This window comes from Ovis canadensis, chromosome 19 (genome assembly GCF_042477335.2).
Source record: "Ovis canadensis isolate MfBH-ARS-UI-01 breed Bighorn chromosome 19, ARS-UI_OviCan_v2, whole genome shotgun sequence".
Taxonomy (NCBI): domain Eukaryota; kingdom Metazoa; phylum Chordata; class Mammalia; order Artiodactyla; family Bovidae; genus Ovis; species Ovis canadensis.
In genome coordinates this window covers 36,289,759-36,313,048 of record NC_091263.1, presented here as the reverse complement: position 1 = coordinate 36,313,048, position 23,290 = coordinate 36,289,759, and the positions used below count along the sequence as shown (strand labels likewise).

Genomic DNA, 23,290 nt, shown 5'->3' with positions numbered 1-23,290 from the left:
CCCATACCATTTTAGGATACCTGAAACATCCCACTTGCTAATGGAGCCGTAATCCAGTCGTTAATCTGGAAGACTTGTTCTTAGCCATATGTGGATTAAAGTTAGAGAACTTTCCCTCTTATTACATTCTTAATGGATCGTGGTCCCTTTTACCTTCCTGCCAACACCATCCCCAGGCAATCTTTCTTCCAACTATGCTTCCTACTTTTCTGAGATTGATTTTTGTTTCTTACAACTTTTTTTTCAAACTTTGAGGTATAAGTGACAAAATTATAATATACTTGACAATGTGATAATTTGATATATACATAGTGAAATCATTACCACAATCAAGTTAATTAACACATCCATCACTCACAGAAGTAACTTTTGGAGGATGGTAGGGGGAGGTAAGAATGCTTGAGATCTCTTCTCTTTGCAAATTCCATGTACACAGTGAGATATCAGGAACTATCGTGGCCAGGCTGTAGGTTAGATCCTCAGAACAGAGATGTGGATTGAGGAGAAACTTTGATCTTTCTTCCTGCCAGATTTTGATCCGACTCAGCAAACTCTGTGTTCAAGAGAGCGCATCCGTGCGGAAGAGCAGGAAGCAGCAACAGCGCTTGCTCCGGAACATGGGCGCCCACGCCGTGGTGCTGGAGCTGCTGCAGATCCCCTACGAGAAGGTGGGCATCGCCCCCTCCCTGCAGCCTGACCCCACGGCTGCTGCTCCAAGGGGGCGGGTTCCTGGGTTTCCCTATACCCTTCACACTTGGGAACGGTTGGTGAAGAAATGAAGCTGATGTGTGATGACTGTCAACTGTGAAGCAGTCTTAGGTAATTGACATGAAACAAACAGAGCATGGTAGCAATACAGTGAAACCCCCCATAAGCTCCCTCTGCTTCTAGAACTCTATAAAGAAGGAGGAGTCTGTCTGTTCTCTCCTCACTCCCCTGCCAGGCCGGAGGGGGGCAGCTTGGTCTGAGTACAAAGGTCCGGTGGACAGAGCTGTCCCTGCATGTGGACTCTGTACTGTATACTTGTTTTCTTTTTTTTTAAAGAGTTGTAAAAGCTGTTTGTTGTTTTGAATCCAGTGTGTTTTAGAAGAGCTTGTGACATGGCCATCAATAACTCCCCCAGGTCACATGCATGATTATGAAATCAAATTAGCGTAAGTGATAAATTATGAACCCCCCACAATCACAGGGACTGCAGTTTTCTACTTTCAGAGCAGGGGTATGAACTGGTGAGTTCAGGAGAGCCAGAGAAAGCTGTCCTCCCACATCAGAGATACTGGATCACCAAAGCTTAATAAATACATGCTGTATAGTTTCGTCTGCCTTGTTAGTCAGCCTTGGAAGCACTGCAAGCTATAAATGCATGTGGAGACATAGGACTTGCCCACTCGAAGTCCTCGCTGTGTGCTGACAGCTGGTTAGGTTCGATCTGTTGGATTCTGCTCAGTCTAAGTCTTATTTTCTGTTGATAGAAACTAAGCTGCGTCTCTCATTTTTCGTGTTAGTATTTGGCATTGCTAGTGATGGGATGGGAGAAGGCAATGGCACCCCACTCCAGTACTCTTGCCTGGAGAATCCCATGGACTGAGGAGCCTGGTAGGCTGCTGTCCATGGGGTGGCTAAAAGTCAGACATGACTGAGAGACCTCACTTTCACTTTTCACTTTCATGCATGGGAGAAGGAAATGGCCACCCACTCTGGTGTTCTTGCCTGGAGAATCCCAGGGACGGGGGAACCTGGTGGGCTGCCGTCTATGGGGTCGCACGGAGTCGGACACGACTGACGCGACTTAGCAGCAGCAGCAGCAGCAGTGATGGGATGGAGGGAAGCAGGAGAGCATCGACCTGACAGAGGCATCCATTCAGGGCTTCCTTGGTGGCCCAGTGGTTAGGGGGCCTCTGTTCTTTCACTCTAGGGAGCATCGGTTCAGTCTCTAGCTGGGAAATTAAGATCCTACATGCAGTGTAGTATGGCTAAAAAATAATAATAAATAAATACAAAGAATAACAGTGTCCAGTAGAATGAAATGAAAGCATTCATTCAAGCTTCTAAAACCCAGTGTGGCGCTCATGGTGTTGCCACTTGATGGATGAGGGGACTGAGGCTGGGGAGGTTTAGAGTTGAGACTTAGGTGCTGGGCTGTTGAATTGCCCAGTGACTCCCAGAGGCTCCCTAGTGAAGTCACCTGAGGGAGGTTTCCTGCCCATTGCTTGCCAGGTACCAGGCCCTATGCTGAGGCTTTTACATTATTCTCTCATTTAATCCTCAGAACATCCAGAGGAGGTAGGTGCCCCATTTTAGATGAGAGGACTGGAGCCAGAAAGGTTTAGAAACTTGTCTGGAAGGCCCAGCTGCACATGGCAGAGCCTGCTCAGCTCATCTGTGGGAGCCTGGGCCTTGGATGGCTCACCTTCCGCCCCACCTGCTCCTCACCTTTACTCCCTACCCTGCACCTTAGGAAGTTCCCTCCCGAGGCCATATCCTTAGTCACAGGGCCCATGTGAGTCTGATGGGTCAGGCTTTTCACCAGCCACAAATAAAAGTACAAGTTTAATCCCTTCGATAGGTCAGGTGCTTCAGTAACCTGGAATTGATATAGATGGATGTGGGTGTCATCCAAACTTGGCGATATTTGGACTCGAACCAGCAAGTGGATATTTCTCCCTCTATGTGGAGAATGTCAGGAGAAAGGTTGCTGGCCTTGGCTTTGCCTCCCAGTAACCTGTTTCCTTAATGAGAGACATTCATTCTCAGAGAAGTGTTGGAGGGATCTATAGGAACCAGATTCAGCTGGAATTGGTGACTCAAAGGCAGAACATTGTGTGTGTGTGTGTGTATACTTTGTCTGGGTTTTGGATGGATACAGCCACCCCATTGTGTAAGAACAGCGGAGGGACTCTTACTAACAGGTAAGTTCGTGTTATGTCTTTGTGAGGTCCTTGCCCTGTAAAAATCTGCTTTGAATGGCACAAGCTTTTAGTTAGCTTGTCTGCCAGCAGATTCCTTTAGTAGGTGAAGAAAGGGAAGAATGCACAGTGGTTCAAGGCTGCTGTGGTGTGTCTCTGTCCCAGACCCTCTGATTTCTTAGAGCTTAGAAACTTTGCCCCTCTCTCTGTAAATGAGAGACAAATGTAATGCCTGCTCTGTTGTTCTGAGACTGGCTGTCAGCGTCCTCTTTCAATCTTCTGCTTTGTTCAGTTGTCACCCTGAGAGTCTGGGTTCCTTCCATCAGTGTTCCTGGCAGAAGTGTTCTACTTTCTCACAAGGCTGTGGTCTAAATCAGAGTGGGCAAACTGCAGACATGGATCACCTCCAGCCTACCGCCTGTTTTTATATAGTGCTGGAGACAAGAATGGTTGCTACGTTTTGTTTTGCTTTCAATTTTAGCTTTATTTATTTTTAATTGAAGGACAATTGCTTTACAGTATTGTGTTGTTTTCTGCCAAACATCAACATGAATCATCCATAGGTACACACATGTACGTTTTTGAATAGTTAAATTTTTAGGGGTTATATAGGTTTGTGCATAATGTCCTCTGTTTTGCTTTTTGACCCATAAAGCCCTGAAGTATATATCTGGACCTCTAAGAAAAAAGTTTGCTGACCCTTAGTCTAGACCAGTAACAGCAGCTAACATTTAATGAGTCGTTATGGTCTAAGCACTTAACATGAATTTTCTCATTTAATCTTCATAACCACAATAGGAAGTGTGTCCTTTATCAGCTCCTTGTTACAGATGAGGAAACCGAAAGGTTAAGTCCCTTGCCCAAGGTCACACAGCTCAGAAGTTGTTCGTTTGGCCTAAGGGCCATGCAGCCTGGTGTCAGGGCCTGCATTCCCAACTGCAGCACTCTGTCCCTAAAATGAGGGGGGATGTATGTGAGGTGACTGAGGAAGATGAAGTGGGGTTTACAAATATGAGGGGTGATTTCCATTTGAGGAAGCTTCTCATTTTGTTTTTACTCTTTTAAGTAATGGGTTGTTTAGAACTGGCTAAAGTAGCAAGTAGTACACTTACTCCTTGGAAGGAAAGTTATGACCAACCTAGACAGCATATTGAAAAGCAGAGACATTACTTTGCCAACAAAGGTCCATCTAGTCAAGGCTATGGTTTTTCCAGCAGTCATGTGTAGATGTGAGAGTTGGACCATAAAGAAAGCTGAGTGCCGAAGAACTGATGCTTTTGAACTGTGGTGTTGGAGAAGACTCTTGACTGCAAGGAGATCCAACCAGTCCATCCTAAAGGAGATCAGTCCTGGGTGTTCATTGGAAGGACTGATGTTGAAGCTGAAACTCCAGTACTTTGGCCACCTGATGCGAACAGCTGACTCATTTGAAAAGACCCTGATGCTGGGAAAGATTGAGGGTGGAAGGAGAAGGGGACAACAGAGAATGAGATGGTTGGATGGCATCACCGACTCAATGGACAAGAGTTTGGGTAAACTCCAGGAGTGATGGACAGAGAGGCCTGGCGTGCTGCAGGCCATGGGGTCACAGAGAGTCTGACATGACTGAGCAACTGAACTGAAAGTAGCAAGAGGTTTCTTTGTTTTTAAATGTCTATTTATTTGGTTGCACTGGGTCTTAAGTACAGCACGTGGGATCTTCAGTCTTCATGGCAGCATGTGGGTTCTTTAGTTGCTGCATGTGGGATCTAGTTCCCTGACCAGGGTCACACCTGGGCCTCCTGCATTGGAAGCTTGGAGTTTTAGCTATTGGACCACCAGGAAAGTCCCAAGAAGTTCTATATAATTGTCTTGTCATAGGCCTCTTTGTTGTTGCTGTTGTTCAGTTGCTCAGTCATGTCTGACTCTTTGCAACTCCATGAACTGCAGCACACCAGGCTTCCCTGTCCATCACCGTTTCCCAGAGTTTGCTCAGACTCATGTCTATTGAGTCAGTGATGCCATCCAATCATCTGGTTCTCTGTCTCCTCGTGCCTTCAGTCTTTCCCAGCATCAGGATCTTTTCCAATGAGTCAGTTCTTCGCATCAAGTGGCCAAAGTATTGGAGCTTCAGTTTCAGCATCAGTCCTTCCAATGAGTATTCAGGGTTGATTTCCTTTAGGATTAACGTAGGCATCTAACTCTTTACAAATATTGAGTGTATTTTTTTGAAGTGTAGTTGATTTACAGTATTAGTTTCAGGGGTATAGCAAAAGGATTTGGTATATTTACAGATTATATTCCATTAAAAGTTATTGCAAGATGATAGCTATACTTACCTGTGCTGTAAAGTGTATCCTAGTTGCTCGCTGAGTATGTATTTTTGATACCTGACCTGAGAATCTTGTAATCAGCCATGTGAAATGCCTGAGACACACATTATCCTGATTGTGTAAGTAGGAAAGCTAAGTCTTAGGTTAAATCATGTGTCAGGTGATGGGGAAAGGAGTCAAGACAGGTACATTTGCCCCAACTTAGAATCTAGAGTTGCACTTTGCTGTGATAACTGCTGCCAGGATTTAGGGTGTTCATAGGTTAAGGCAACTTGAAAATGTGTGCCTGAGAGCTGGGAGATGTGCTTATAGCCAGTGATGAAGTTGGCCCCTGCTCTGCTGTCCATCCGTATTTTCAGAAGTAAGGGGTTTAGAAATTTCAGCAATTGCTAGACAGTGGGATCTCAGAGACTTCCTCTTAGCTTTCATTCTCTATGTCCTTTTTCCATGATAAAATCATTTCATTTGACTGCCCAAGGCTAGTGGGAGAGAATTCATTTTCCTCCATGAAGCATAGACAAATTTCTGACTTCTCTGCAAGAGTCAGCGGTGCAGCACCCCCCAGTGTTTTTATGCAGCCAGCCCCTTGAAACACCCCCAGAGCCCCACATGAGTCGAGGGGATGGGGGCATCATGGAACCTGGCCTCCTGGCCTAGAGAGCGCTGCTTTCTCCAGCTGACCTTCTCTTGCCAAAGGCATAGCTGGGTCTTCAACCTGTTTTTCGTCTGTCTTCTCCCTCACAGGCTGAAGACACCAAAATGCAGGAGATAATGAGGCTGGCTCATGAGTTTCTCCAGAATTTCTGCGCCGGCAACCAGCAGAATCAGGCTCTGCTCCACAAACACATAAACCTGTTTCTAAACCCAGGGGTAAGACTGGAGGCCTGTCTGGGACTCTGTGCAGGGAGGAGGACCGCGGGGGGTGCAAGCGGGAAGAGAGGAGGACCGCGGGGGGTGCAAGCGGGAAGAGAGGGGAGCAGCTTGTTCTCTTGCTGTCGTGGCCGCTGGGACTTGTTATGATGCAACCTTCATTCCAACGGGGAACATTTTGATCGGCTCTCAGGAGGACGTAAATACTTTATGGGAAAAAAGGTAGAAGGAGTGAGGAAGAGGTGGTAGAGGCAAGATAAATGTGTTTTCTCTTAGTAGCATTCCTCATTACATCAAACTCCAGCTGCAGCAAAGTACCACTTCTCACTGTCCAGCCACATCCTCCTGGGGTCGTGCATCAAGTTCTCCATGTTTACACAAAACATAATGCATCCGTGTAAAACATAATTGTGTTACATTTTAATTACATATGTTTTTCATATGTTACATATGTGTCATGCTTTTTTTAATAGGAAAATGATGGTACACTGTACACATTGTTTTTGTATTTTGCTTTTTTCACTTACACATCTTGGCTATCTTTGTAAGTCAGAGAGATACAAATTTTTCTCATTGATTTTCATGACTAAATACTTCCCTGGTGGCTCTGCAGTAAAAGAATCTGCCTGCAGCGCAGGAGACACAGGTTTGATCCCTGTGTTGGGAAGAGCCCCTAAAGGAGGAAATGGTAACCCACTCCGGTATTCTTGCCTGGAGAATCCCATGGACAGAGGAGCCTGGTGGGCTAAAGTCCATAGGGTCACAAAGAGTTGGACACGACTGAAGCAACTGAGCACGCATGGACAGAATGGCTGTAACTTTTCTGAAACCATTTCCTTATTAATGGACAGTTTGGCAGTGTCTGATTTTTGGCTCATGAGCAATACTGCAAAGGACAGCCTTGTGCATTAACACCTGCTCACATGCACACACACACACACACATAAATACTCGTCCATACTGCTGGAGCTTTCCAGAAAAACAACTGCTGCATTGTAGAGTCATATTCCATCTTTGTCACGTTAACGAAAAGGCAAAAGATGAAAAGTTTAAAGCCCCTTACCTCACACCAGTCATTAAACCTAATAACTCTGTTAAGTCTAGATAAAAAGTAGAAAATGAAGCTTCTGAAGGAAAACATGAAAATACCCTCATGACCTTATGGAAAGGAACGTTTCTCACACTGAATGCAAAGACCACTAGTCATGCAGGAAAATATCAGTAAATCAGACTTTTTTTAAAAAATTAATGCGGAACTTCGTTGGTGGCCCAGTGGTTAAGCCTTCGCCTTCCAGTGCAGGGGGTGTGGGTTTGGCCCCTGGTCAGGAAGCTATGATCCCATCCACATGCCTCTTGGCCAAAAAACCAATATACATGAACAACAGAAGCCATATTGTAACAAATTCAATACAGACTTTAAAAATGGCCCAAGATAAAAAATCTTTAAAAAACAATTGAGAACTTCTATTCATCAAATGACACTGTAAAGAGTAAGCAAAGACAAGCCACAGAGTGAGAGAGAACATTCAGTGTTCAAGTCCAGGAACAACTTCACACCCAGTAGAAGTAACAAACTCCAGAAGGTCCATGAGGAAAATCACAGCCCACTTTTTCAAATGAGCTAAAAACTTTAAAATGGGATGCTCTGAGATTATCCAAATGGCCAACAAACATCACAAAGCCCTCAATATGGTTCCTCATCAGAGAAATGCAAATCAAGGAAGATACTTACAACAAAATATGAAATTGAAAGACTGACACCACTAAGTGTTGGCAAGACTATGGAGTCGCTGTAATGTAGAATGTAAATTGTTAATCGGTTTCAAAGCTGTCTGGGAGTATCTTCTAAAGCCAAATGTATTTGAACTCTGCAACCCAACGATTCTATTCCTGGGTATAAAGGCAACAGAAATGGATACATTTCATTTATCAGAAGACATTTGGAAGAATATTCAGAGTGACACTGTTCATCACATATGTCATAAGACTTGTGTCGCTACTTACTCTCAAGACTGGTGGTGGTGGTGGTGATTTAGTTGCTAAGTCACTCCCCAAATGCCCATCAACAGCAGAACAGATGAATGCACGTGGTATGTTCATGCGATGGAATGTGCGTAGTGGTGACAGCAAACAAGCTAGTAACACACACAACAACACGGATGATTCTGTTGCAGTTTGAACAAAAGGCAGGTAGAAGAGGATGCTTGAGGTTCAAGACTGGGCAAAACTAATCTGTGGTTGTGGAAGTCAAAATAATTGGTAAACTTGGAGAGAGTGGGCCATAAGCGGTCTATTTTGTTTCTTGAGCTGGGTGCTGAGCTTCCCCCTGAAATTCATTCAGCGGAAAACTAATGGTTTGTTTACTGCCCAGTGGTTTGATTACACATGATTGAAAAAGTTGAGTTAACAGGAACACCATCGAGAAGCGAGGATGGAGAAGGATGCTCTCGCGGGGCTGAGTGCCCCTGCCTGTGTTGGGGTAGACTCTTTCTCGCCCTGCCCTCCCTTTGACCCTGTCTCTGTGCCCTTGCTCTCGCATCAGATCCTGGAAGCCGTCACGATGCAACACATCTTCATGAACAACTTCCAGCTGTGCAGCGAGATCAACGAGCGGGTCGTCCAGCACTTTGTTCACTGCATCGAGACTCACGGTCGAAATGTCCAGTACATCAAGTTCCTGCAGACGATTGTCAAGGCTGAAGGGAAATTCATCAAGAAGTGCCAAGACATGGTCATGGCCGAGGTGACAGCTACGTATTTCTGAATACCTTCATCTGGTGTTCTCAGGGACTTACAAATTATTTAATTTTATTTGTATAACCTGGCACCGTGTCCAGGGGCCATTAAAAAAAAAGTAATGTATGTGTGTGCATGTGCAAGTGTGTGTGATCTTGCGTGTGTGAGCTTAAACTGTAGAAACAGCCAAGAATCCAATTTACTTTTTCATAGCAATAAATCTATTTTGAGGATCATTGGCTAGGATTCTTCTGAGAGAGTAAAACAGCCCAAGAAAATTGAACCAAAATACACTGAATTGAGGTTAATTGTGGATAGAATCCTTTGAGCCAAAGAAGTTCTTCTTGTGAATTCTGTAACTTAAAAAAGAAAATTATACACCTAATTAACTAGCTGGGAATATTGTTGTTTGATGCTTCACGAGAAGCTGGTCAGTAGAATCGGGGCAAAGTCCCCCTTGGGTCTCTGCCAGACGTCAGTGCCCATGGATGCCGTCTGTCCCAGGAGAGTCCTCTGCCACCCTCGGGACTTCAGCTTCTGTAGGTGCTTGCTGTCATCTTTCCATCTTTAAAAAATAAATGGAATCTCAAGTAAATCCAGCTAACACTTGGAGTTATGGTCTTATCTACACATATGATTTCAGTGGAAGATGATATAGTGGCGTTAGAAGTGTTGGCTTGACCTGGGATACGAATGTCTTCTGTTCCATGTCCCAGGCTGTGTGATTCAGGATTGAGAAACTTACAGGCTAGTTAAATGAGATAAAGATGACAGTGAGAGCTACCGTTTATTGCAGTTGCTGTTCGAGTTGGTATTGTAAGCTATTGTGGGAACATTCTCAGAGTTCATAAAGGTTAGCTGTTATTAAGTGAATAATATTGACCGTATTTATTTTGACTTCCGTGTCAGCCCTTTTCGGATCTTTCATATTTCATGCAGTGCTGAACAATTTTAACACTTAATTCTCAAGTAGATTAATAAGAACCCTCCAGTCCCCAGCAGACAAGTTATGAATAGGAATGCCTTGACTCTTTGAGTGCTGAAAGGAAGGTGTATTTTAATTAGAATTGGATTATTTGTGATTGTGAAGAAATAAGGCAGTGTATGAAAGAGCTGTAAGAAAAATACAAAGTGTGAAAAGGAGATGGAAACATTTTTAAAGAGAAAAAAATCATAGCCCAATTATTAGGGGAAATACAAGGGCAGGCTTGAAATCTACATTTTTGCTTGATACATTAATGCTGGTATGTAGACTTTGTCTTCCCCTAATAGTGTTTAGGACTGCTGTGATATTTTTACATCTAAATGAAAATGCTGCTGCTGAATTTTTTAGTTGTTTAGTAATAAAAATGAATGAAGTGTGGATGAGTTCAGTAATATAAATGCAACTGGATTTGGAAGGTAAATGCTGACAGAACATCTCTCTGTGTGAATAGATTTCTTTTTTAATGCTTCACCCATCCCAGCAAGCTTGTGCTATAAACAAGCCTTGCTCTCTTACTGATCACAGCTGGTTAACTCAGGAGAGGATGTCCTCGTGTTCTACAACGACAGAGCCTCTTTCCAGACCCTGATTCAGATGATGAGATCTGAGCGGGACCGGATGGACGAGAACAGCCCCCTCATGTACCACATCCATCTGGTGGAGCTCTTGGCCGTGTGCACAGAGGGCAAGAACGTTTACACGGAGATCAAATGCAACTCCCTGCTCCCGCTGGATGACATTGTCCGCGTGGTGACCCACGAGGACTGCATCCCCGAGGTGAGCGGCTGTGTCTCCAGGGTGGGTGGGCTCTGCTCGTGACCCTCCACATGGTGTGTGAGTGGCGGGGGGCGCGGCTGGATGGAGCTGACCCAGGTAGGACCTCACAGCCTTGACTCCCACGGCTCGCTTAGCTGTGAGACTTCCAGTGGCCAAAACAGCATCCTCTTGAGCCTTGATTTTGTGTGAGAGGAATGACAGGGGAAGTAAATCTTTCTTCTTGTCTCCTTGAGAAAGAACAGGAAACTGCTGCAGGGTTTCAGCTCTGGAACCAATCATTTCACCTGTTGAAACAGGAGCATTGAGCTGAACAGACTTCTCAGAAATGAGATGAAGGGTGGCTAAAGAGACAGTTCACACCAGTGTAAAACATAATAGGTTTATTCTTTAAAACAAAAACTTGCGATGCAAAAATCATGAATGACAGCTGTAAAATATTCAGGAACTGCAGGTAACCAGTAAGAAATGGAAAGTAATCTTCAATTTTACCACCCGTAATAAATACCTGTTAGGTTTTTGAAGTAAATCCTTTCAGCTTTTGTTTTCTCTATTCATATACATTAACTAGTAACAAAAAAAAAATGGATCGTGCAATATATATTTTTTCTTCAGGTTTTAAAATATATTAGTTTATATTACTAGTATATATACATATGCATTTTTATATATGCGTGTGTGTATAGAGAGAGAGAGCGTGCACATATGTGGGCTTCCTTGCTAGCTCAGCTGGTATAAAGAACCTGCCTGCAATGCAGGAGACCGCGGTTTGATTCCTGGCTTGGGAAGATCCCCTGGAGAAGGGAGAGGCTCCCCACTCCAGTGGTCTTGGGCTTCCCTGGTAGCTCAGACAGTAAGAAATCCACCTGCAATGCAGGAGACCTGGGTCCAATCTCTGGGTTTGGGAAGGTCTCCTGGAGAATGGCATGGCAAGCCACTCCAGTATTCTTGCCTGGAGAACCCCATGGACAGAGGAGCCTGATGGCTACAGTCCATGGGGTTGCAACAAGTCAGACACGATTGAGCACAGCACAGCATAGATTATGTAGTATATATTAAATATATACTGTTTTTAGACTACTTTTTGGAAAAGTTACTGGATTTTTGCAGGGTGAACACTTAGAAGTGCTGTGTCATCCAAGGTGCATTTCTTTCTTTTGACTTGACAGTGTGTAGTGCCTTCCAGCAGTTTGACCTCAGCGGCCCCTCACCACAGAGCTCTTATCACTCCAAATCCTGCCCGCTTTTATTGTTGTCACACCCTTTATTATTATTATTATTTTTCAGTCTGATGGGTGTATAATGATATCTCAGAGTGGTTTTAATTTCTGTCTTCTTGATTACTAAATGAGATTCAGCTCCTTTCCATATATTGTTTTTGACATTTACTATTCCTTTAAGTAAATATCAGATCACATTTTTTGCCCCTTTTTTCCTTGGCATGTCCATCTTACATGCAGAGATCTGTAAGAATTCCTTGTGGAGATATGCATTGCAAACAGTTTCTCTCAAACTGTGTCATTTAACTCTTGTAACAGCCATTTTATGAGTAGAAATTCTTAACTTTAATGTCGTCAAACCTGTCCATCTTTTGTGGTCCCAGTGTTTTGTTCCATTCTTTACCTGGAAGTCATGAACATTTTCTCTTCCAAAAGCTTTGTTTTCAAATTTCATCTTGGTGAATTTTGACCATCAAAAAGCCATAGAAATTCAGTGGTTAAGAGAAAATGGAATGGCCATATTGGTCTGTCTTTGTCATTGTTAATTTGAGGGAATAGTCACGTACTATGAATAAGTTGATTCTTACAGAAAAATCTGTTTCTCTTTTTCAGGTTAAAATTGCCTACATTAACTTCCTGAATCACTGCTATGTGGATACGGAAGTGGAAATGAAGGAGATTTATACCAGTAATCACATGTGGAAATTGTTTGAGAATTTCCTTGTCGACATCTGCAGGGTAAGGCTTCTGGAACTAAGGAGACAGGGGAAGGGGTATGTGTGCATTGTAGAATCATAGAATGTGGCATTTTCTCTTGACTGTACAGTTACCAGTATAAATACAAGGAACCTACAAGAACTTAATTTTCTTCTGATCAAGACCTGTGTTTAATAACACCCTAGTGTTGGCATCACAGACATATATTGTTGTTCAGCAGCCAATCATGTCCGACTGTTTGCGACCTCATGGACTGCAGCACGCCAGGCCTCCCTGTCCCTCACCACCTCCCGAAATTTGCCCACGTTCATATCCATTGCATCAGTGATGCCATCCAGGCATCTCATCCTCTGACACCCTCTTCTCCTTCTGCCGTTGATCTTTCCCAGCATCAGGGACTTTTCCAGTGAGTTGGCAGATCGCATCAAGTGACCAAAATACTGGAGCTTCAGCTTCTGCATCAGTCCTTCCAACGAGTATTCAGGGTTGATATATATATAATTTAAATATGTATATATTTTAATTTTAATCTCAAGCTCTTCCTAGTCTTTTAATCCCATAAATCTGGAGGTTTGGCTTGAAATGGAAATCCTGCTTTGCTTGTTTAAATCAGGACTCAACAAAGTTTTCTGTGAAGACCCAGATAGTAAACGTGGTTGGCTTTGCGGGCCGTGCGGTCCCTGTCACAGCTACTCAACTCTGCTCTGGTAGTGTGAGAGTGACCGCAGTGGCATGTAAACAGATGGACTTGGCTGGGTTCCAGTAAAACTTCATTTATAAAAACAGCCACCAGCCCTTAACTTGGCTCATCCCTGCCTTAAGTTGTTTAAAAATGCTTTAAAATTCATTGCTAACTTCACTTCTGGATGTGTCTACCAACTGCTCATCAGTAGACTCAGAACATGACAGTTTATAAAATTTGCTGGTTTTACCCTTCGTAATTTTTAAAATTATATATATGATTTTATATCTCAAATTAGAGGGCTAGTGAGTTTGGTAATAAAATAGATGTTAAATATTTGGGGAGAATTCCTCAGAAGTCCAGTGGTTAGAGCTCTTGCTGTCGCTGCCAAGGGCCCAGTTCGGTCCTTGGTTGGGGAACTGAAATCCCACAAGCTGCGTGTTGTGGTCAAAAAAAAAAAAAAAGAAATGAATTTCTTAAACCTGTTCTTCTAAATGTGTAATCGGATTCTAAGCAGCAAAATTATCTAAAGTCCAGGTGAAACCTGAAGTCTCCCTTCACCCCTAAACTTACACATACAGTTATTGAGTCACAGCCCACTATTTTCAGCAGTACTGTGGCTCAGTAGAGTTTTCACTGAATGGAAAGGAGTGTTGGAGGTTTGGAGAATATCATGCCCAGTGGACCTCAGTGGTAATACTTGATTAAGTATCTTGATGATATGCATTAGTTACCTATGACCTAGAGAGGGTGAATGACTTAAGCAGTTTCCTTTTAGGGTACCTAGAGGCAACTGTAGGGATTAAGCCTGTTAGTGCCTTTGGGGGCTTTAGATTGGCCACAAGTTGGTAGGAATTAGGAAGTGATGGCCTTGTAGGTCCCATGCCAACTTGAATGTTTTATAATTCTTCACCATGATATCCAAGCTGATCTGTTTCTCTTTTACCATGATTCGTTTTTTTTTTTTATCATTGTTCTCTTTTATTTATTCATTTATTTTTATTTTTTGGTTGCACCACACATGGCATGCGGAATCTTAGTTCCTTGACCAGGGATAAAACCCATGCTCCCTGCATTGGAACCATGGAGTCTTAACCCCTGGGCCACCAGGGAAGTCCCTAATTGTTCTCCTCCTCTTAAGAGGAGAAATACTGACTTGCAGGCTTTTGCCTTTCCTTTGTTAAGGGTAATTAGCAGAAATAGTCATAGAGTTCTTAATTTTACAAGGAACTTGCAGGTTTTGGTACAAGGTCTAAAGCACTGACTTGTCCTCCAGGCCTGTAACAACACAAGCGACAGGAAACACGCAGACTCAGTTCTGGAGAAGTATGTCACCGAAATTGTCATGAGCATCGTCACCACGTTCTTCAGCTCTCCCTTCTCAGACCAGAGTACAACATTGCAGGTAAGAAATACGAACAGAGATGCAGGTAATTCCCAGGAGATCCTCGGCAGACGGACTTGGTGCCGATTCTGGAGTGAGTGGCTGTGGACAAGCCAGCCCTCCGCGAAGCATTGATGACAGATGCTCTCCTCTTCGTGGAGAATGGTTTTTACAGGAATTGCATGGATAATGAAGTACCTGAGAATGGTTTTCTGTATCAGGTGGTTCTATGGCTGTTGATTTTTTTCCTGAAAATGACTTCTTTTTTTCTCCCTCTTTAATCTTGTTGATTCCTTACCTCCAACCTTAGAAAGACAAGCAGCTTTCAAATGAGTGGTAGTGTGTTAACAGTTTTTAAAAAAATGATGTCTTTTTTCATTTTTGACCACACTGGGTCTTTGTTGTTACACGTGGGCTTTCTTTAGTTGTTGTGCTCAGGCTTCTCATCGTGAGGGGGCTTCAGCAGGTGCATGCGTGGGCTCAGTGGGTGCGGCTCCCGGGCTCGAGAGCACAGGCTCAGTAGTTGGGTGCACAGGCTTAGTGACTCTGTGGCATCTTTGCAGACCCGGGAGGGAACCCATATCCCCTGCATCGGCAGGCAGATTCTTCACCACTGGACCACTAGGAAAGCCCAACACTTAATAAAACATGTCTGGGAATCTCCATTATAACCCCAAATGTGTACCTACAATTCATCAGAAGGGGTTACATGGCCAGCAGGAATGAGACGTCCTTGAGCCTTGATACTGCGGCTACCACATTCCACCAGCCCCGGCATGTGCTGACCACTGGCGCCTCCTGGAGTTGTGCAGCAGCCCTGCAGCCTGTTTGTCAGCGTACTTAAGAGTTTCAAAAATGTGAATCCCTGGACCTGGGAGATATTTTTATTATTCTTGGGAAAGTCACTTTTCTTTATATAACTGAGGTCTGGGTCACTGGCTATGGGAGTCTTACTGCGGGTCCATGGACACAGCCTGCAGGATGAAAATGGGACTTGGTCTCCGGTGCCCAGAAGAGCAGTAGTAACCATCCTTGTCTTGCATGTAGATGGAGGTGTCCTGGGGCTGATGCAGGCCCAGGCTCGTTGAATTGTAGACAGATAATCTTAATTAAGGTAAATTCTCCAAGAGAAGAGTGATACACGGTCAGTATGATATCACTGGTACATTTATTAGATACTGCTATTCTGTTACTCATGCAGAGGAGTTCATATTAACTTAGTACTCATGGTATATCCCCATTTTGCAGGTGAACAAATTGAGGCTCAGGGGATTAAATTACCATCCTCAACCATGGTCACCACTGCTAATTGCAGAACCATGATTTCAACCCAGATCTGTGTGACTCTCAAACTTGAATTCTGGAATTTTTAGTGAGAGATGTTTTCTTAGGAACTGTTGGTAACCTTCTATTTAATTTAGCTTCTCTGCTAGCCTTTGGTTATCTCTAAAGTATCATAAAGTAAGAATATCACCTTTAGAATGTCTGTGCATGGTTTTTGTGTCATTGGGGAATAAGAACTTGTTAGATCCCAAGCTCGTGAGTTGTCTAGAGGCCAAAATGTGCGCCTTACCAAGAGCCATTCTACTCAGAGCCAAATGCTTTGGTTAATCAGGATGAACTTGCTTCTCTTGTAATTAAAAGTGACCATTGCTATGAGGCAGTTCCCATTCTCCTAGAGACTGTGATCAAAAGCAAATGTCAATATCAGCTAGTCAAAGTAATTGGAAACCATTGAAACTCCCAATACTTTGGCCACCTCATGCAAAGAGTTGACTCATTGGAAAAGACCCTCATTGGAGGGATTGGGGGCAGGAGGAGAAGGGGACGACAGAGGATGAGATGGCTGGATGGCATCACCGACTCGATGCACATGAGTTTGAGTGAACTCCGGGAGATGGTGATGGACAGGGAGGCCTGGCGTGCTGCGATTCATGGGGTCACAAAGAGTCAGATACGACTGAGTGACTGAACTGAACTGAATCATTAGGGATGCTGAGCGTGTTTTCATAGGAGTTTTCTTTTTAAAGAATTTGAGGATAATTTAGCGCTTGAAATTGGCTTCTGAGAGTCAGCCCTGTTTTGAATTCATCTTCAGTCACTTCCCACAGAGCATTTCTTGAGGGCAGGGTTCTTAAAAGTGCCCAAATTGAAGGGTTTTCAAGTTGTAGTTGGGGGAAGCGTCCACAAGGCGGCAGCACTTCTTCATTCCCCACTGATGTAACTTGGGTAACCAAAGCCTTAGAGAAAGTCATGTTTCTGGGTTGTAAATTAGAGTGGAAATTGCCTGAACAGACACCCAAAGGCTTGTATCTCATTACCTTTCCCCACTTACCCTTGCCCACCACTCCCAAACAAATCCCAAGCCCTGCAGAAGTGCTATGCTGAGGGTGCTGTAGATAGATTGCAGGTAGATGGGGTGGCCCAAAGGAAGAAGGCTGGAAGCAGGAACCCCATCACCAGGATCCTGGAGACCAGGTGAGTTTGCAGAGGTCTTTCTTCCCAGCAGGTCCACCATCCTTTGCAGGCACTGGGTTTGACTTAGGTCTAAGAGGGCCAGCCTGGATCTGGGGATGGTGGTTCCATCCTGGGGGCCCAGGCACTACAGGTCCAAGGGAGTCTCTTGGCTGGTACATCCTCCCCATCACCCTCAGCCCCAGCACAGTCCAGCCTTGTGACCCTGGCCTGCCCAGGCTCCATGGATGTTCCACCATTTCTTTCTTTCCAGGGATGGGATAGGCCTGCCTTTCTTTTTTGTTTGTTTCTTTCTTTCAATTTTTTTTTGCTGTGTAGTTTTTATAGGCTTCCCAGGTGGCACTAGTGGTAAAGAACCTGCAAATACTGGAGACATGAGAGATGGGTTCAGTCCCTGGGCTGGGAAGATCCCCGCGAGGATAGTGTATATACATTGTTGCATTTGTGTTTGTTGAATTTGATTCACTTGTATACATCCACATATCTGCTTTTTAGACTATTATGTTAGAGTGCTAAGTGGAGTAGAGTTCTCTGTGATAGGTCCTTGTTGATGTCTATTTTATTAAAGTGTGTTTATATTACTGTGTATCTGGCATGGCATATTAACATGCCAACCTTCTGATTTGTCCCTCACCTCCTCCCTTTATCTCTGGTAACTATCAGATTTTTTAAAAGTCTTCGAATCTGTTTGTTTTATCAAGTGGTTCATGAGTCAATTTTTAGATTCTGTCTCTAAGTGATATTTTATGATATTTGTCTTTCTCTCTTAGTATTATCATCTCTGGGATCATCCATGTTGCTGCAGATGGCATTATTTCATTGTGTGTGTGTGTGTGTTTTTAATGCCTGAGTCATATTCCATTGTCCATATGGACACACCTCCTGTGTCTGTTCACCTGTCCCTGGATATTTTGGTGGCGTCCTTGTCCTGACTATTGTAAGTAGGATTGTAGTGAAATTTGGGGTGCTTGTGTCTTTTTGAGTTAAGGTTTTCTTTGGAAACATGCCTAATAGTGGGATTTCTGGATCATTTGGTAGCTCTGTTTTTTTAGGATTCTCCATGTTGTTCTTTGTGGTAGCCATATCAATTTCTGTTCTGTCGAACAGCATAGGAGGGCATCATTTTCTCCATGCCTTGTCCAGCATTTATTCTTTGAAGACTTTTTGAGGATGACCATTCTGAGTGGTGTGGGGTGGTACCTCACTGTGATTTGATTTGCATTTCTCTTAATAATTAGCGAAGTTGAGCATCTTTTCATGTGTTTTTACTTTTCTTTAAACAGTGGAACATTTACCTTTTGAAATAAGGTTCTGGAAAATCTGTCGTTTTTTTCATTATTTTTCGATGACCTACACCAAGGTATTTCTTGAGGTCAGATGTCATTTATAGCTCCGCAGGGCTTGAATAAGTCGATGCTCATCCGCACTGCTTTTAAAGTTGTTACGAGAAATGGCCACAAGGCGGCAGCATTTCTTCGTGCCCAACAGGCCTTGTGTGTCTATTCGTGCCCATCAGCACACGTGTAAAAGTTGTTGTTATGAGAAATGGCCACAAGGCGGCAGCATTTCCTCATGCCCAACTGGGCTTCCTTGGGCAAGCAGAGCTTTAGCAAGTTAGGTTTGTGGCTTGTAAATTAGACACAGGAGCCTGTGTCTCCTTACTTCTTTCCCTGTATGTTTCGCCTCCCAGACAAATCCCAGCTCTTGCGACACCGCTCTCCTGAGGGTTCTGTCTTCCGTGGGTAGGGTGACTCTAAGGATGGGAGTCTGGAGGTGACAACCCGCCCTGGAGACTGGGGGACTGTTCCGGACTCGTCCAGTCCAAGGGCTCCGACTTCCTTTGGGTACACTGGGCTTTGTTTGGCTATGGGTGGGCCTACCTGGACCTGGAAATGGGGGGAGCCGGGCACCACTACTGGTCTTGAGGGGTGGGTTCACTTACCGCCACTTCCTCCCAGCTTCCTCAGCCCCAGGACAGTCCAGCCTCGAGACCCAAGGCTGCCCAGGCTCCAAGGATGTGCCACCAGCCTGGGTCACCAAGACCTGACATCCCCTCAGGAATATTGTGCTATCCCCTCAGCAGAGGAGGCATTTGTTTGCCGCTTCTGTTTTTTTTTTTTTTTCACTTTTATTTTATATTGGAGTATATTTGATCATTTGTTTCAGATGGACAGCAAAGTGATTCAGTTATCCATATACACTGTCTATTCTTTTCCAGGTTCTTTTCCATTGTAGGTTATATAAGATATTGAGTATATTTCCCTGGGCTCTACACTAAGTCCTTGCTGGTTATCTATTTTATAATAGTAGCATGCATATTTTAATCCCAAACTCCTAATTTATCCCTCTCCCCTTTGGTAACTGCAAGTGCGTTTTCTATGTCTGTGAGTCTACTTATGTTTTATAAATAAATTCAGTTGTATCTTTTTTTTAGATTCCACATATACACGATCTCATAACCCATTTTAATTTCTTACAGTAATCCTCCTTTGCCCCTAGCACTTTACATTTGTTATCCTTTCATCTAAGAAACTTCTGTAGTATATTTTGAGTACTTTTTTTCTTTGCTATATTAAGTCCTCCTATGTTTCAGAGGGGATATGCAAGTACATCCTCCTAAAAATTGCAGACCAGTGGAGTAGTGTACCGTCCATGGTGACCTTTACCATGCAGGTCTAAAGCTACCCTGATGCAGATAACTTCAGATGAAGGCCAAAATTACAGTTTGCACATGCCTTCAGGAAGTCAGTGTCAGATTGCTGAAGTCGTTTGACTTCTTTTAAAATGAGTACAGATGTATACTATCATAGGTCTTCCTCTGCAGTTCACTTGCAAGCACTCACCTGTGGCAGATGAACACTTTTGCATAGTCACCATGAGAACCGTATTCTCCTTTTACCATTGGAGACACTGTGTGAAATAGACAAGGAGTATTCTAGGTGAGATCCACTTACCAGTTTATCAAGGCTAATTAAAAAATATGGGTTCTACTCACATAACATCTGAAAAGAGCTCTGGGAGTTTGTCAGCCTAATCTTTGTATTTTATATCTTGCAAGAAGTTAAAGGTCGGAGAAGTAAAGTGACTTGCCTACAGTCACACAGTCAGAATACCAGCGCTGAGGCTGTGATTCCACCGCTTCGTCCAGTGGTCAGACTTAGCATCAAGTTTGTGCATTGCCGTAAAATGCTTCTGACTTGGTCTCCGTTGGCTCGGCCACTTCTGGAACCCTGTTCATCACCAGCCACCCCCTCCCACTCTTGCCTAAGGGTCTGTGAACCTGTGGTTCAGGGCAGTGTCTGCTTCTGACCACTGTCTCGGTCACTTACAAGTAGATGTCTTCACGCGGCCTCCTCCTTGTCCTCTTTCTTGCAGACTCGCCAGCCTGTCTTTGTGCAGCTGCTGCAAGGTGTGTTCCGGGTTTACCACTGCAACTGGCTCGTGCCAAGCCAGAAGGCCTCGGTGGAGAGCTGCATCCGGGTGCTCTCTGATGTAGGTAAGACTCCGCCTCGGCCTGGATTTCACATGGTGGAAACAGGCCACCCAGCAGCGATCAAGGCCACCCTGGACAGAGCACCAGCTCCGCAGCTCTGCAGAGCTCCCTCACACCAGAGGCCGCAGACTCAGGGCTGGAACCCCAATCTTCTTGATTCTTAAACCTCCCTTTCATCTCTCCAAGCCAGCACCTCCCAAAGTTCAGAGCCAGCAAGTCCCAAAGAAAGGTAGGCTTTGAAAAGCCAGATTGCATGGTTAAATGTTAGGCAGGTCTTGGCGAGTTCCAGTGTGCTCAGGTGCATTCAGGGGCCTGGGAAGCCCCTTGTTCAAGAAAGTCATCCGTTGAATCCGGTAAACATAGTTGACCATATGGGAACTTTCTTTTCGTGCAAAGCGCACGCCCACCCCCGGGGAACATCCTTTGTCAGAGATGGCGATCTGCTTCCTCCTGCCTCTCGGTGATAAAACTCCTCCATCCCCTGCCCTCTCCCCTCCTGCTCCCCATCGCCCCTTGTCGGCAGCTTTGAAAGGAAGTTATGACCATTACTTCACCCTGATTTTGTCGGTCTCTGTTCTGTTGCCCTGTTCCACCCCCTTCCCATAAATACTATGAAAAGGGAAAGCCTTCCTTCCTAAATTGAGAAGGGTTATCCGCCTCTAGTAGCTTTTTAGCTCCCTGGAGACACCAGAGATGAGTAGGGCTCTTAGCGCTGTTGAGCAGTTGTGTTCCATTGGGCTGGTTGCCCGATCGCAGTCTTCCCTGCCTAATTCCCTTTATATGCGTATGGCAAGCTCTCGTGTCTTCTTATTTACGTGGCACAATTTCACAATAAGAGATTAAGCTTTTGAAAGGGTATATGTTATTATAGGTTCATGATATGACAAAATAGGGCTCTGATCACCCTGAATTCTGCCCTTATGTGATGGTGCCTCTTGAGGCTATTGGTTAAAAGTGGGGCAAGTTGCTGAGTTGGCTAGCTCAGTGATCATCAGAGAGAAGAAATGTTTTAACAGTCTTAGCAGTGATGAGAAAAGGCAAGGAGCGTTGGTGTTTGTTAGACAGTGGACCATGAAGACTGCACAGCCCATGAACCCCAGCACTTTTGTGCTTCTGCTGGCATGGAGCTTTGAAGACAGGCGAGAGTTGTCTTACTTTTTTTTTTGAATGTTGTTGGATCTCCCAGATAGAAAGCAGGATTGTTCATCTGGTTATCTAACTTAATTTTTAAATTAACTTTTTATTTAGCAATAAGTTTAGACTTTTAAGAACATTGCCAGGATAACACAGAGTTCCCATATAGCCTTCAGCCAGTTTCCCCCGATGTCTGCATCTTACATTACCAGCTATGTTCGTCAAGACTAAGAAACTGAGATGGGCCTATTGCTGTGAACTAAACTTCCAGACTTGGTTTTCAGCCCTTGTCCCACTGATGCCCTTTTTCTGTTCACAGCCATGCAGGTCACCACATTACGTTTAGTTGTCTCTGGTCTGTGACAATTTCTCGTGTCTGCATGCTCGGTCGTGTCCAACTCTGCAACCCCATGGGCTGTAGCCAGGCTCCCCTGTCCATGGGATTCTCCAGGCGAGAGTACTGGAGTGGGTCCAGACCTTCCTTATTTTCTGTGGCCTTGACCATCCTCTGATGTCCTAGTCAAGTATCTGTAGTCAAGTCCCCCTTTGTGGATTTAACTGGTTTTCTCATGATGAGACCAGAGTTGCCCTTTTTTTGAAGGAGGTTAAAAGGGAGACAACAGCTTATCTGGACAGAATAGCTTATGTCATAGTAGATGTTGTCTTTTGTACTATGTCTGGCTTAAAACAGCATTTTTTAGATGGTTGAAAGAATACAAAACCAGAGAATTTTTCAAAAAGCAGTTTACTGGTTAGATGAGTTCCCTGTCTCGGTAATTCTTAAATGTATGGATATATCTGAGCCCCTAAGAAGCCATTCATTGAAGAAGCCCTTTGGACTTGCCTGAACCGTATGACCTCGGAGCATGTAACTTTTCTCACAGCTGCTGGCCTCAGAATTCACATTAGAAAACCCAGCCTAACAGAGAGTGAGGTTCAGCTGAACTGCGTATCCATGCTAACGTTGTAGGCATGGACACACCTGCCTGTGGGATGATGGGGGTAGTTTGTGTTTCGGGGGGTCTCTCATCAGAGCTGTGGGCTTACGAGCCCCATCTCTCCTATGCAGCCAAGAGCCGGGCCATTGCCATTCCCGTGGACTTGGACAGTCAGGTCAACAACCTCTTCCTTAAGTCCCACAACCTCGTGCAGAAAACTGCCATGAACTGGCGGCTGACGGCCCGCAACGCTGCCCGCAGAGACTCTGTCCTGGCCGCTTCCAGGGACTACCGGAACATCATTGAGAGACTGCAGGTAATGCCCAGCGCTGATGGAAGCAACCCGTAACCCAGCCCGAGGCGGCTCCCCACATTGAAGGGCTTCCTTGAGCCAGGGAAAATCCAGGATTGGCCCCAGGGGGATATCACTGTGATGAGTAGGTAGTCAAATGCAGATATGTGTGTTGGGCCAGGAGAGCAAAGCTCCTCGGGACCCAAAAAAACTCCCAACAAAGTCATAATCTTCAGAGATTGTTCATGGATTTACAAATCTCTTTTTCAAGAAGTCCCTTGTCACTTACTAGGAAGGAATAAATCAGTGTTAGAAGAGGATGCTTAGAATAAGAGTGTAACAGCTCCTATTTTTTCCCCATCATCTTGGGAT

The 23,290-nt window shown here is 44.4% G+C and overlaps 1 protein-coding gene across 3 annotated transcripts in view; it reads left to right on the top strand.

The window, feature by feature from the left end:
- Positions 1-23,290, top strand: part of ITPR1 (inositol 1,4,5-trisphosphate receptor type 1) — a 348,152-nt gene that overhangs the window by 188,288 nt on the left and 136,574 nt on the right. For all 3 annotated transcript variants that reach the window (XM_069561814.1, XM_069561813.1, XM_069561815.1), the window contains 8 exons: positions 531-668; positions 5,963-6,088; positions 8,631-8,831; positions 10,335-10,586; positions 12,416-12,541; positions 14,479-14,607; positions 20,437-20,557; positions 22,758-22,942. In XM_069561814.1, the coding sequence (XP_069417915.1) occupies positions 531-668; positions 5,963-6,088; positions 8,631-8,831; positions 10,335-10,586; positions 12,416-12,541; positions 14,479-14,607; positions 20,437-20,557; positions 22,758-22,942 (1,278 nt within the window). The remainder of the gene's footprint in view (positions 1-530; positions 669-5,962; positions 6,089-8,630; positions 8,832-10,334; positions 10,587-12,415; positions 12,542-14,478; positions 14,608-20,436; positions 20,558-22,757; positions 22,943-23,290) is intronic.